This window comes from Nerophis ophidion, linkage group LG07 (assembly GCF_033978795.1).
Source record: "Nerophis ophidion isolate RoL-2023_Sa linkage group LG07, RoL_Noph_v1.0, whole genome shotgun sequence".
Taxonomy (NCBI): domain Eukaryota; kingdom Metazoa; phylum Chordata; class Actinopteri; order Syngnathiformes; family Syngnathidae; genus Nerophis; species Nerophis ophidion.
In genome coordinates, this window is record NC_084617.1 from 22045987 (window position 1) to 22057809 (window position 11823).

Sequence of the window (11823 nt, forward strand, 5' to 3'; positions counted from 1 at the left end):
CAATCCACGGCTATTTTTTAACAGCTACTGGCACTCAATAAGAATATTATTAGAAAAATACAAATAACTCAATGAAAAGTGGAATAAAAGAGCAAACAGGTGAAATTTAACGAGAAAATTGGAATGTTGACTCTACTAACACAAAGCTGCCATGCCGGCTAGTTTTTTCCTTTAAAACTGTCATTGCTAAAAAAAAAAATAATAACAGATCAAAAACAATGTTGTTGTTAATTGCTGACCTATTCAAGGCTCCAATTACTCAATATTAAATATTTTACTTTGAATTACTTTGTGGGGAGAATATTGCATATTTTGTGTGTTTGCCATATAAAAAAATAAGTTTTCTTGAACAAAAAGGGCATAATACACACATGAAAAAATAACAAAACCTTACAATCGATGGACAGATCTGACGCTGATGTAGTAATAATTATTTAATTATCATTAATTATTAAGTGTTGAAAGTAATATGTTATATATATATATATATATATATATATATATATATACATATATATATATATATATATATATATATATATATATATATATAAGGGCTGCAAATCTTTGGGTATCCCACGATTCGATTCAATATCGATTTTTGGGGTCACTATTCGATAGTATATCGATTTTTTCGATTCGATTTGATTCAATTGGATTCTCGATTCAAAAACGATATTTTTCCGATTCCAAAGGATTCTGTATTCATTCAATACATAGGATTTCAGCAGGATCTACCCCAGTCTGCTGACATGCAAGCAGAGTAGTAGATTTGTTTTTTTTTAAAAGCTTTTAGAATTGTAAAGGACAATGTTTTATCAACTGATTGCAATAATGTAAATTTGTTTTAACTATTAAATGAACCAAAAATATGACTTATTTTATCTTTGTGAAAGTATTGGACACAATGTGTTGTCAAGCTTATGAGATGCGATGCAAGTGTAAGCCACTGTGACACTATTGTTCTTTTTTTTGTTTGTTTTTTATAAATGTCTAATGATAATGTCAATGGGGGATTTTTAATCACTGCTATACTGAAATTATAACTAATATTGATACTGTTGTTGATAATATTCATTTTTGTTTCACTACTTTTGGTTTGTTCTGTGTCGTGTTTGTGTCTTCTCTCAATTGCAGTTCTGAATGTTGCTGGGTCAGGTTTGGTTTTGGAATTGGATTGCATTGATATTGTATTGCTGTGTAGTGGTTTGTTGGATTGATAAAAATAAATAAATAAATAAAAATAAATGAAAAATAAAATCAATTTTTTTAAAATGAGAATCGATTCTGAAACGCACAACGTATTCGATTCGATTCGTATTCGAACCGATTTTCCCCCACACCCCTAATATGTATATATATATATATATAAATATATATAAATATATATATATATATATATATATAAATATATATAAATATATATATATATATATATATATATATATATATATATATATATATATATATATATATATATATATATATATATATATATATTAAGACTGTCAAAGGTAACACGATAACAACGCATTAACTATAAATTTTAATAATTAATTAATTACACGAAATTACTATTGAGGCGACATCCCTGCAGAAAACACCTGCTGCGCGGTGCTTCACTTCCGTTTTCAGATTACGGTTACTTTGCTATGATAATATAACATTTAAATTGTTAGTGTGTGTGCTTCAGTAAGAAAGATGACAACAGAAATGAGAGAAGATTGGCATGCTGTCGAAATGACACTTTTTGTTATTGTAAACATAAACAGTCAACCCAACATCAAAACATGTCAAGACACTATCTCAAAATAATCACACACTTTTCCGGTTTCAAAATAAAAGCGCAAAACTACACACCCGTTTTAACTACGTTCAAGGTTTCTCCTTAATGCACGGTTTCACAACTATTAAAATAAAGTAATGTCATGTATTGTAGCGTCCAGGAGAAAAACAAAATCTGACACTCTATTTAGCTTTTACGGCCAGTTTTATGCTAACATCGGGCCCAATTCAGACGAGTACTTCCTCCGTGCACATACGTCTGCTTCCGAGCTTTACACCTAAACACAACACTTGCTCATTCTCCGCTGATACGGTGTGTTCAAAGACCATGGGGAAAATGACCATCATAACACACTAACAAGCACATTAACACTAGCCATACGCACAGGGGTGTCTGGACGTACTTTAATATATTCGCGATATACCCGTGGACAACCATCTTCACAATTTAAGATGACACTGGTGGCTTTTAATGAGGGAATGGCTTCCAGCAACTCGAAGCAGATGTGGAGCGACAGAATTTAACCAGAGTCTCTAAACAGAAGTACAGTCGCCAATAACACTAACAATAGATGCTACATTTGTTGCCAATCGTTTTTATTACATAAAAATTGACTAAAAGGATTAGAAGAATCTCTTAAAAAATATTAACACAATTCTCAGCAAAGTACATTGTACTATAGGTTAAGTTAAGTTAAAGTACCAATGATTGTCACACACACACTAGGTGTGGTGAAATTTTTCCTCTGCATTTGACCCATCCCCTTGATCACCCCCTGGGGAGTGAGGGGAGCAGTGGGCAGCAGCGGTGCCGCGCCCGGGAATCAATTATGGTGATTTATCCCCCAATTCCAGGCAATGGGTCCCCCATAAGCAGCAACAATTTAACAATAGAACAAAACGATATTATCCATCCATCCATTATAGGCCCTTTGTCCCTTTTGGGGTCGCGGGAGTGCCATATTATGTAAGAAAACATATACATGTTAATACTATACTAATAACATATATTTTTTTTAAATGTATATTCACATCCCTATTAAAGAATATATGCATCATAGCAAATCATGCCATGACGTCAAGTAGACCACGCCCCTAACGACGCCCCCACCGCCACAGGTATTTTGGCAATTTAGGGGCAACCCTGACATTAACAAAATAAAAATGTCCAACATTGCGATCATGCTTTGTCAGACATGTTTTGTAATTTTACTCTGTGATATTTGCACCTAAAGACATTTGATCTATTTTATTAATGAATGGAGGTTAAAACATTGTCAATATGAAGCCAACCCCCCGGAAAATTATGTCTGAGGTACATTTATCAATGATGAAAAATCTGCGATTAATTTTGAGTTAACTATTAACAAACTGCGATTTATCGCGATGAATATTTCAATCGTTTAACATGTATGACTTATTACTACCAATTTTATTTTGTATCCCCAATAATTTCAGTAGGATTTTTGTTGTTGTTGTCATTGCTCCAAAAATAATAAAAACTTAAAATCAATATTGTTATGAAATTTTTAAACAGGGTTTTCTTTGGCAAAAACAGAATGAAACATAACGTATATATGTACGGAGAGAGAGAGAAACAGAGAGAGAGAGAGGGAGGGAGAGGGAAAGCGAGAGAGAGAGAGAGAGAGAGAGAGAGAGAGAGAGAGAGAGAGAGAGAGAGAGAGAGAGAGAAATGGTGAAAAACCTACTCCCAAGTGGGCCGGGCTTTTAAAATCACAGCACGATAACTTAAAAATAAAGTCAACAATATATTGTTTTCTTTGCTTAAAAATAGAATAAGCACATTCTGAAATTGTACAAATCATAATGTTGCTGTTTTGTTTTTTTTACACATACATGTTGCGGTTAATAGTATTTTATCTTTATTTGTCGTTATTTATAATTTATGAATGTCAACTCATTGGTGTTACTTTTCAATCTATCAAGATAAAAACATTATGTCAAAATCGAATTACAGTATGTTATTTATGTAGTTTGATCATTTTCCTCGACTGATGTACTAACATCATGTGGTTTATTTCGTACATAATGTATGTAACATCATCCACAAAGATACAAATAATTGCTATTGTGACATCTAGTGAACACGTTTAAAACAGGTGTTTCTTTCGTTCAAAAATTTTGACAAATTTTTTTATTTAGCAAACTCATCCCGCGGGCCGGATAAAACCTGTAGGCCGCAGGTTTGAAACCCCTGACCTAGACATTTAAGCGTTGAAAAATAAGTTAAAAAAATAAAATAATATATGACTTATTCTTAACCTTTTTAGGACTGAGACCCTTCCAGGTCCCCGGGACCAAACTTCAGGTAACTATAAAAGTTTTTTTTAAAATCTATATATTGTATTAGTTTAGAAAATGAAAAATATCAAAATGGCCCCCGCATGTTGTCATTTTTCAGTTCGCGGCCCACAGTGGAAAAATTTGGACACCCCAGTTTTAACCATTTGAATAAACTTTATTATTAAGGATTGGTGGTTTTAAGGCCTCACAAAGGAGAATGTGTTTGAAATATATTGGGCAGGAAGCGCCTGACCGTTTCCTTGACTCTGATTGGGCAATTGCATTTCCTGTTAGGAGGGGTCGGAGGTCAAACCGGGTCAACATTGTCCTTTACAGAGAGATTAAATCGGCCTATCCGATTCTGGTTAATCCACACGCACCATCCCTGGGGCATAAAGCCACACACACACACACACACATTCACACACACACAAACACACACACACACACACACACACACACACGCACACACACACACACACACACACACACACACACACACACACACACACACATACACACATACACTCTTGTATTATTTACCTTCCAGAGACCTCCAGAAAAAGCCCTTTCTAGATATATAAAGATGTGTATTTACAACATTAATAATATATAAATACTATGCAAATATAAAAAGCTTGTTGTGTAAATGAATTGGAATTTACAAGAAAAATTTAGAATTTTGGCAGTACTATAATAAAAGTTGTAATTTTACTCAACGCAAGTCACAATTTTACAAGAAAATTTGTGCAATATTATGATAAAAGTTGTAATTGTACTTACTAACGGTTGCAATTTTACAAGAAAAGCTTAAACATTTGACAATTTTATGAAATGAGTCGTGATTTTACTCGTCAAAAGTCACAATTTTATAAGAAAACTTAAAAATGTTGGCAATATTATAATAATAATAATTTTACTTGGCAAAAGTATGACAAAGGTCATAACTTTACTCAAAAAATGTCACTATTTACAAGAACAAAACAATTGGCAATATTGTGATAAAATTTAGAATGTTTTTTATGACAAATATCACCATTTTGCATTAAAAAGTAATCATTTTGCATAAAAAAGTTATATAATTTTACGAGCAAAAATTGCAATATTACAGAAACAGAAAGAATATGAGAAATTGTTCCCAATTTTATTTAAAAAATTTGACACATTGTGAGGAAAAGAATGCTTTCAGTTAATTTTTGTTGTTGTTGAAATTTTTGTTTTTAATTGATTTTTAATCTTTATTATGTACTTCAATTTATTACAGTATGTCTCCATATATATATTTATTTTATTAGTTTTAATAATTTTGGCCAAAGGGGGTGCATTTCAAATTTTTACAGACACTTGTTATTATATATGTTGGCCAGAGGTGGAGCACCTTGAATTTTTACACACTTGTTATTTAATATGTTGACCAAAGGGGGAGCACTTTTAAAACAGTCAATTTCGAAAATCCCTCCATTTCAGGACCACCCTAATTTTGATAGATTTCACCACCAGGTGTGCAAATGAGATCCCTAATTTTTGTTTTTTGTAATGTGCTTAAGGCGGATGACTAACGAGTCACGGACCACAGGTGGCCCTTGTGCCGCACTTTGGACACCCCAACTGTAGAAGCTATCTGTTAATGGCCACCATCGTCTTAGTACAATAGTGTATTTGTTCATCCTATGGTCACATATGGGACACAGGTTGTCTTACGTCAGCACCGGAAGTCGTAAAATCAGGGGTTTTTTTCAGGGATGAATAGGGAAGTCTTTCTTTAGCTGCCGTCTTCTTTTATCATATATTGCTGCCTTTGCACCTGTCAATGTTTACTTTTGTATGCACATTAAATCCACAAAAAATCCTGACTTTGGAGCAATGTTTACGGATTCTAGTTTCTGTCTCTCTATTAGATGCAATGGTTTTCCGTATTGGGACCATTATTTATGTCCTAACTTGTTCACGTCTCCTCATATAGAAGGTACTTTTTCTTCTTGATGTCTTAAGGGTACAAATACAACACACACACACACACACACACACACACACACACACACACACAAGCACACACACACACACACACACACACACACAACAAAAGTGATGATTTTATTTTTTATTTTGGAAAAAACAGACAAGATAAAGAGTGCAATCATAAGACTTAAATTTTTACAGTAAGCAAGCTTATGTTTTGCCTCATTCCTGTGAGAATCCTGCATGTGACCCAAGCATTAAGGAGTGAGGATATCCAAGACTAGCTGCGATGTGCACCAGGTAGCCTCTGTGAGCAGATAATACTGTATCAGCTCGTTCTTTTTTCGGACTTATCAGGTCGGTAGTGCATTCTTCCCTCACGCTGTCAGTGAGGCGTGAGGCAAAAAAGTGACAAAGTAACTTGGCTGTGACGTCGTTCAAGTAAAATTTGACAGGGTGGATATGTTTGCTTCAAACTAGGAGACACAACACACTTTGATGAGAAAAATAACAGTAGAAGCTTCAGTTTTTTTGGATGTATTCAACCTTTTTCAATGTTATTGGTCAGATTACGCCAACATATTAACATGTTAACAATGGGGAAAAAAGCTAATTAATGCTCAAACTTGTGCGTGTTATTATTGTTCTGAGGAGGAATATAAAAGATCGACCCTATGTGCTCGTATCGGACATTTTGCATGCAAGCTGATATCGAACCGATACACGATATCGCTACTGGATCGGGACACCCCTACTGTAGGAAAGGGATCCACTGCAAATAAATGCTAAGCTATGTAAACAGAACAAAATTGCTGCCTGAGAGTCTGACATTTTTGTTTCCAAAACACCAGCCTGAACTAATCTGACAGCTGACATGTTCAGCCAGAAGAATGCAGAGGTAGAGACGACGCAAACATTTCCCATCAGGACGTAGGTTAAAGGTCACCCGACATAAGGCACAAGCTGGTGCTGAGCCCTCAATGCCATCCAGCTGCACTGTGTGGTAGGTTCAGGCGGGAACTCTTTGTTCAGCACCCATGTTTGGCACCGTTTAAAGAGCAGCACAGGTTAACTATACACTATTTCTATTGATTACAATTGACACTTTGATGCATTTTGCACATTAAAGATACTAAAAGCACTACAATATAGGTCAAACAATACATGCTAAACTATCTTTGCCATAAATTAAGCATTTTCAAGCGTAAAAATTGCTAAGTAAAAAAAAAAAAAAAAATACGACAGTAGTATTGGCCATGAGAGGAGACTAGAACAATCAGACCTGTTTAGTATCGTGGCCTCTGATTGGCTCAGCCTCGGAAAGCATTTCAAACATGAGCATGCTAACCTTTTTATCCCATTTTGCAGCCAAACGCTCCATACTCATATATCTTGGTACTTGACATACGCTAACGTTAGTGTGCTAACTTTTTGCAGCCAATTTGCAGCCAAATGCATCAGACTCATTTAAGTTGGTACTTGACTCATGCTAAATGTTAGCATGCCAACTTTTTTGCCAATTTTGTAGTCGAATATCTCAGATTCACAAGTTGCTACTTGACATATGTTAACTGTTAGGATGCTAACATTAGTGTGCTAACTTTTTGCAGCCAATTTGAAGCCAAATGTATCAGACTCATTTAAGTTTTTAGCCAATTTTGTAGTCGAATATCTCAGATTCACAAGTTGCTACTTGACATATGTTAACTGTTAGGATGCTAACATTAGTGTGCTAACTTTTTGCAGCCAATTTGAAGCCAAATGTATCAGACTCATTTAAGTTTTTAGCCAATTTTGTAGTCGAACGTCTCAGACTCATAATTTGCTACTTGACATATGTTAACTGTTTGCACGCTAACATTAGTGTGCTAACGTTTGGCAGCAAATTGGCAGCCAAATGCATCATACTCATATTTTTGGTACTTGACTCATGCTAAATTTTAGCATGCCAACGTTTTAGCCCTTTTTTTCAGCCGAATGTCTCAGACTCATAACTTGCTACTTGATATATGTCAACTATTAGCATACTAACATCAGTGTGCTAACTTTTTGCAGAAAATTTGCAGCAAATGCATCACTCATTTAATTTGTTACTTGACTCATGCTAAATGTTGGCATGCCAACTTTTTAGCCAATTTTCTATCCGAAAGTCTCACACTCAGAATTTGCTACTTGACACATGTTCACTACTAGCATGCTAACATTAGTGTGCTAACTTTTTGCAGAAAATTTGCAGCCAAATTCATCAGACTCATTTAAGTTGGTAATTGGCTCATGCTAAATGTTAGCATGCCAACTTTGTAGCCAATTATGTAGTCAAACATCTCAGACTAATAAGTTGCTACTTGACATATGCTAACTGTTAGGATGCTAACATTAGTGTGCTAACTTTTTGCAGCAAATTTTCAGCCAAATGCATCAGACTCATTTAAGTTGGTACTTGACTCATGCTAAATGTTAGCATGCCAAGTTTTTAGCCAAGTCTGTAGTCGAACGTTTCAGACTCGTAACTTGCTCCCTGACACATGTTAACTGTTAGCATGCTAACATCAGTGTGCTAACTTTTTGCAGAAAATTTCTAGCCAAATGCAGCCAAATTCATCAGACTTATTTAAGTTGGTACTTGATTCATGCTGAATGTTGGCATGCCAACTTTTTAGCCAATTTTGCAGCCGAAAGTCTCAGACTCAGAACTTGCTACTTGACACATGTTAACTGCTAGCATGCTAACATCATTGTGCTAACTGTTTGCAGAAAATTTGCAGCCAAATTCATCAGACTCATTTAAGTTGGTACTTGGCTCATGCTAAATGTTAGCATGGCAACTTTGTAGCCAATTAGGTAGTCAAACATCACAGACTCATAACTTGCTACTTGACATATGTTAACTGTTAGCATGCTTACATTAGTGTGCTAACTTTTGGCAGCAAATTTGCAGCCAAATGCAACAGACTCATTTAAGTTGGTACTTGACTCATGCTAAATGTTAGCATGCCAAGTTTTTAGCCAAGTCTGTAGTCGAACGTTTCAGACTCGTAACTTGCTACCTGACACATGTTAACTGTTTGCATGCTAACATTAGTGTGCTAACTTTTTGCAGAACATTTCTTGCCAAATGCAGCCAAATTAGTCAGACTTATTTAAGTTGGTACTTGACTCATGCTAAATTATTGCATGCAAACTTTTTAGCCAATTTTGTAGCTGAAAGTCTCACACTCAGAACTTGCTACTTGACACATGTTCACTACTAGCATGATAACATTAGTGTGCTAACTTTTTGCAGAAAATTTGCAGCCAAATTCATCAGACTCATTTAAGTTGGTACTTGGCTCATGCTAAATGTTAGCATGCCAACTTTGTAGCCAATTATGTACTCAAACATCTCAGACTCATAAGTTGCTACTTGACATATGTTAACTGTTAGCATGCTAAAATTAGTGTGCTAACTTTTTGCAGAAAATTTGCAGCCAAATGCATCAGACTCATTTAAGTTGGTACTTGACTCATGCTAAATGTTCGCATGCCAACTTTTTAGCCAATTTTGCAGCCGAAAGTCTCAGACTCAGAAATTGCTACTTGACACATGTTAACTACTAGCATACTAACATTAGTGTGCTAACTTTTTACAGAAAATTTGCAGCCAAATTCATCAGACTCATTTAAGTTGGTACTTGGCTCATGCTAAATGTTAGCATGCCAAGTCTTTAGCCAGAGCTGAGACCCGGTGTTTGTAATGTGTTTGAGAAAATGGCGGCTTTATTACCTAGGTGACATCACGTTCTGACGTGATCGCTCCGAGAGCGATGAATAGAAAGGCGTTTAATTCGCCAAAATTCACCCATTTAGAGTTCGGAAATTGGTTAAAAAAATATATGGTCTTTTTTCTGCAACATCAAGGTATATATTGACGCTTACATAGGTCTGATGATAATGTTCGCCTTTAAAAGACAGACTGCTACGAGATGTTTGCTTCTCATTTTAAAAATACCCGTCCATGCGGAAATGGCCTTGGACCAACAGGTGTTCCTGGGTCCTGACCTTCCTCCACACTCTCAAGAGCGCCCCTAGTGGCGGCAGAGTACATGACACCCCAGTTTAAAACCTGCACGGCGCTCCTCTCGCTAGTTCTCCCTCTGCGAGCGTTCCCTGTCGCGGGCCAAACGGGCCTGGCGCATGTCTTCCAGAGTCTTGCGGGGGTCCATGACGAAGGCCAGGGCCACGGCGGCCGTGCCGTCGCCGTCCTGGCGAGAGAAGCACAGGAAGGTGGCCCAGAGGAAGGCGCAGCAGCCCATGAAGGCCGTTCGCATGTGCAGCGGCATCAGCGCAAAGTTCAGGAACTGTGGACCCACAAACACACACACATACTGGTTATCATTTGGAATGAGGACCAAGTTTTTGATCATCACTTGTGGGGACCACCCTTTCTACAGGTTGTGGAGGCATTAAAAAAATGAGGTAGCTCATACACGTCTTTTTAATCTCTGGATTGATAAAGTAATGTGCTGATCATTCTTACTGGGGACCATTGGAATAAGAGTTAAAGGCCTACTGAAATGAGATTTTCATATTTAAACGGGAATAGCAGGTCCATTCTATGTGTCATACTTGATCATTTCACGATATCGCCATATTTTTGCTGAAAGGATTTAGTAGAGAACATCCACGATAAAGTTCGCAACTTTTGGTCGCTAATAAAAAAGCCTTGCCTTTAGTGTTACCGGAAGTAGCAGACGATGTGCGCGTGACGTCACGAGTTGTAGGGCTCCACACATATATATATACACACAAGTATATATACATATATGTATGTATATATGTATGTATATACATAGATAGAGGTAGATGGTTAATAGATAGACAGATACAGCTAAATAGAAGATGGATCACATTGTATTTGTTTACATGTTTGAAATCAATCAAAGCATAATGAAATATATATACCTGCATGAAAGGCCAGTACATGAGTCCAGTCTGAGGGAGAAAACACAAGTTTGATCATTTTGAGGTTGGCCTTACAATCTGTGTTCATTTTGACTTCACCTTCCACGTGTTGAAGAACTTCTCCCTCCAGTCCTCAAAGACGTCCTCTTTGCCCTCCAGGAAGCTGACTCCTAAAGGTCAAAGGGCACACTACTGAGTCCTACATGTGACATTATTATTATTTTGGTTTTTTTTTTCCATCTAACCCGTGTAGAAGACACTGGTGGCCAAAGGCGACGCAAAGCTTTGGTCCAGCAGCAGTTTGCGGAACAACATGGCGGCAGACTTCCCGGGGAAGCGTCGCTCCAAGGCCCGCATCCAGAAGTAGTTGAAGTTCCCGTGGAAGGCGGTGGCCACGGCGGCCACGTTGCCGGTGCGCCTCCAGTCCAGGCGCTCCTTGGGCGCCATCAGCTGGTGCGCCAGGTCCCCGCCAGCGAACAGGCAGCCGTACAAGGTCACGTTGGCCAGCCAGGGGAAGCGTTTGGCGGCTTCCCGTAACACGGCCCTCCTCATCCCGCCTTGGAGAGATGGCGCTCGATGCTCACTGTGGATCCATTCAAGTGCTCGGACTCACGGGGAAAAGTTTCTTCCGCTCGGACTCATCAGTCTGGACTTCACGGCGTGACGGCGTCCATCAGCTGACAGCTGCAACCGTTATGGAAGACGATCAAAGTAGAACATGGAGCCAAGTGAGTCTGCCTCAGTCAGGTGGCAGGACAGCCTGCAATCCCACACTAATCTGCACTTGTTGGTGTGTGTGTGTGTTTATGTGTGTGTGTGTGTGTGTGTGTGCGT

The 11823-nt window shown here is 37.3% G+C and overlaps 1 protein-coding gene across 1 annotated transcript; it reads right to left on the bottom strand.

Moving 5' to 3' along the window:
- Positions 1-6175: 6175 nt before the first annotated feature.
- On the bottom strand, positions 6176-11805 carry mpv17l (MPV17 mitochondrial membrane protein like). Its single transcript, XM_061905661.1, has 4 exons — positions 11235-11805; positions 11089-11159; positions 10990-11019; positions 6176-10385 (listed from the first exon to the last, which is right to left on the bottom strand). Exons 1-4 carry the CDS (start codon positions 11539-11541, stop codon positions 10170-10172), a joined length of 624 nt encoding a protein of 207 aa, XP_061761645.1. The 5' UTR covers positions 11542-11805; the 3' UTR covers positions 6176-10169.
- Positions 11806-11823: the final 18 nt, after the last annotated feature.

Coding starts and splice junctions, on each gene's coding strand:
- mpv17l (XM_061905661.1), bottom strand. CDS start 11,541: ATGAGGAGGGCCGTGTTACGGGAAGCCGCCAAACGCTTCCCCTGGCTG. Junction 11,160..11,234: donor CACCAGTGTCTTCTACACGG/GTTAGATGGAAA, acceptor TTTGACCTTTAG/GAGTCAGCTTCCTGGAGGGC. Junction 10,386..10,989: donor TGTACTGGCCTTTCATGCAG/GTATATATATTT, acceptor GTGGGTCCACAG/TTCCTGAACTTTGCGCTGAT.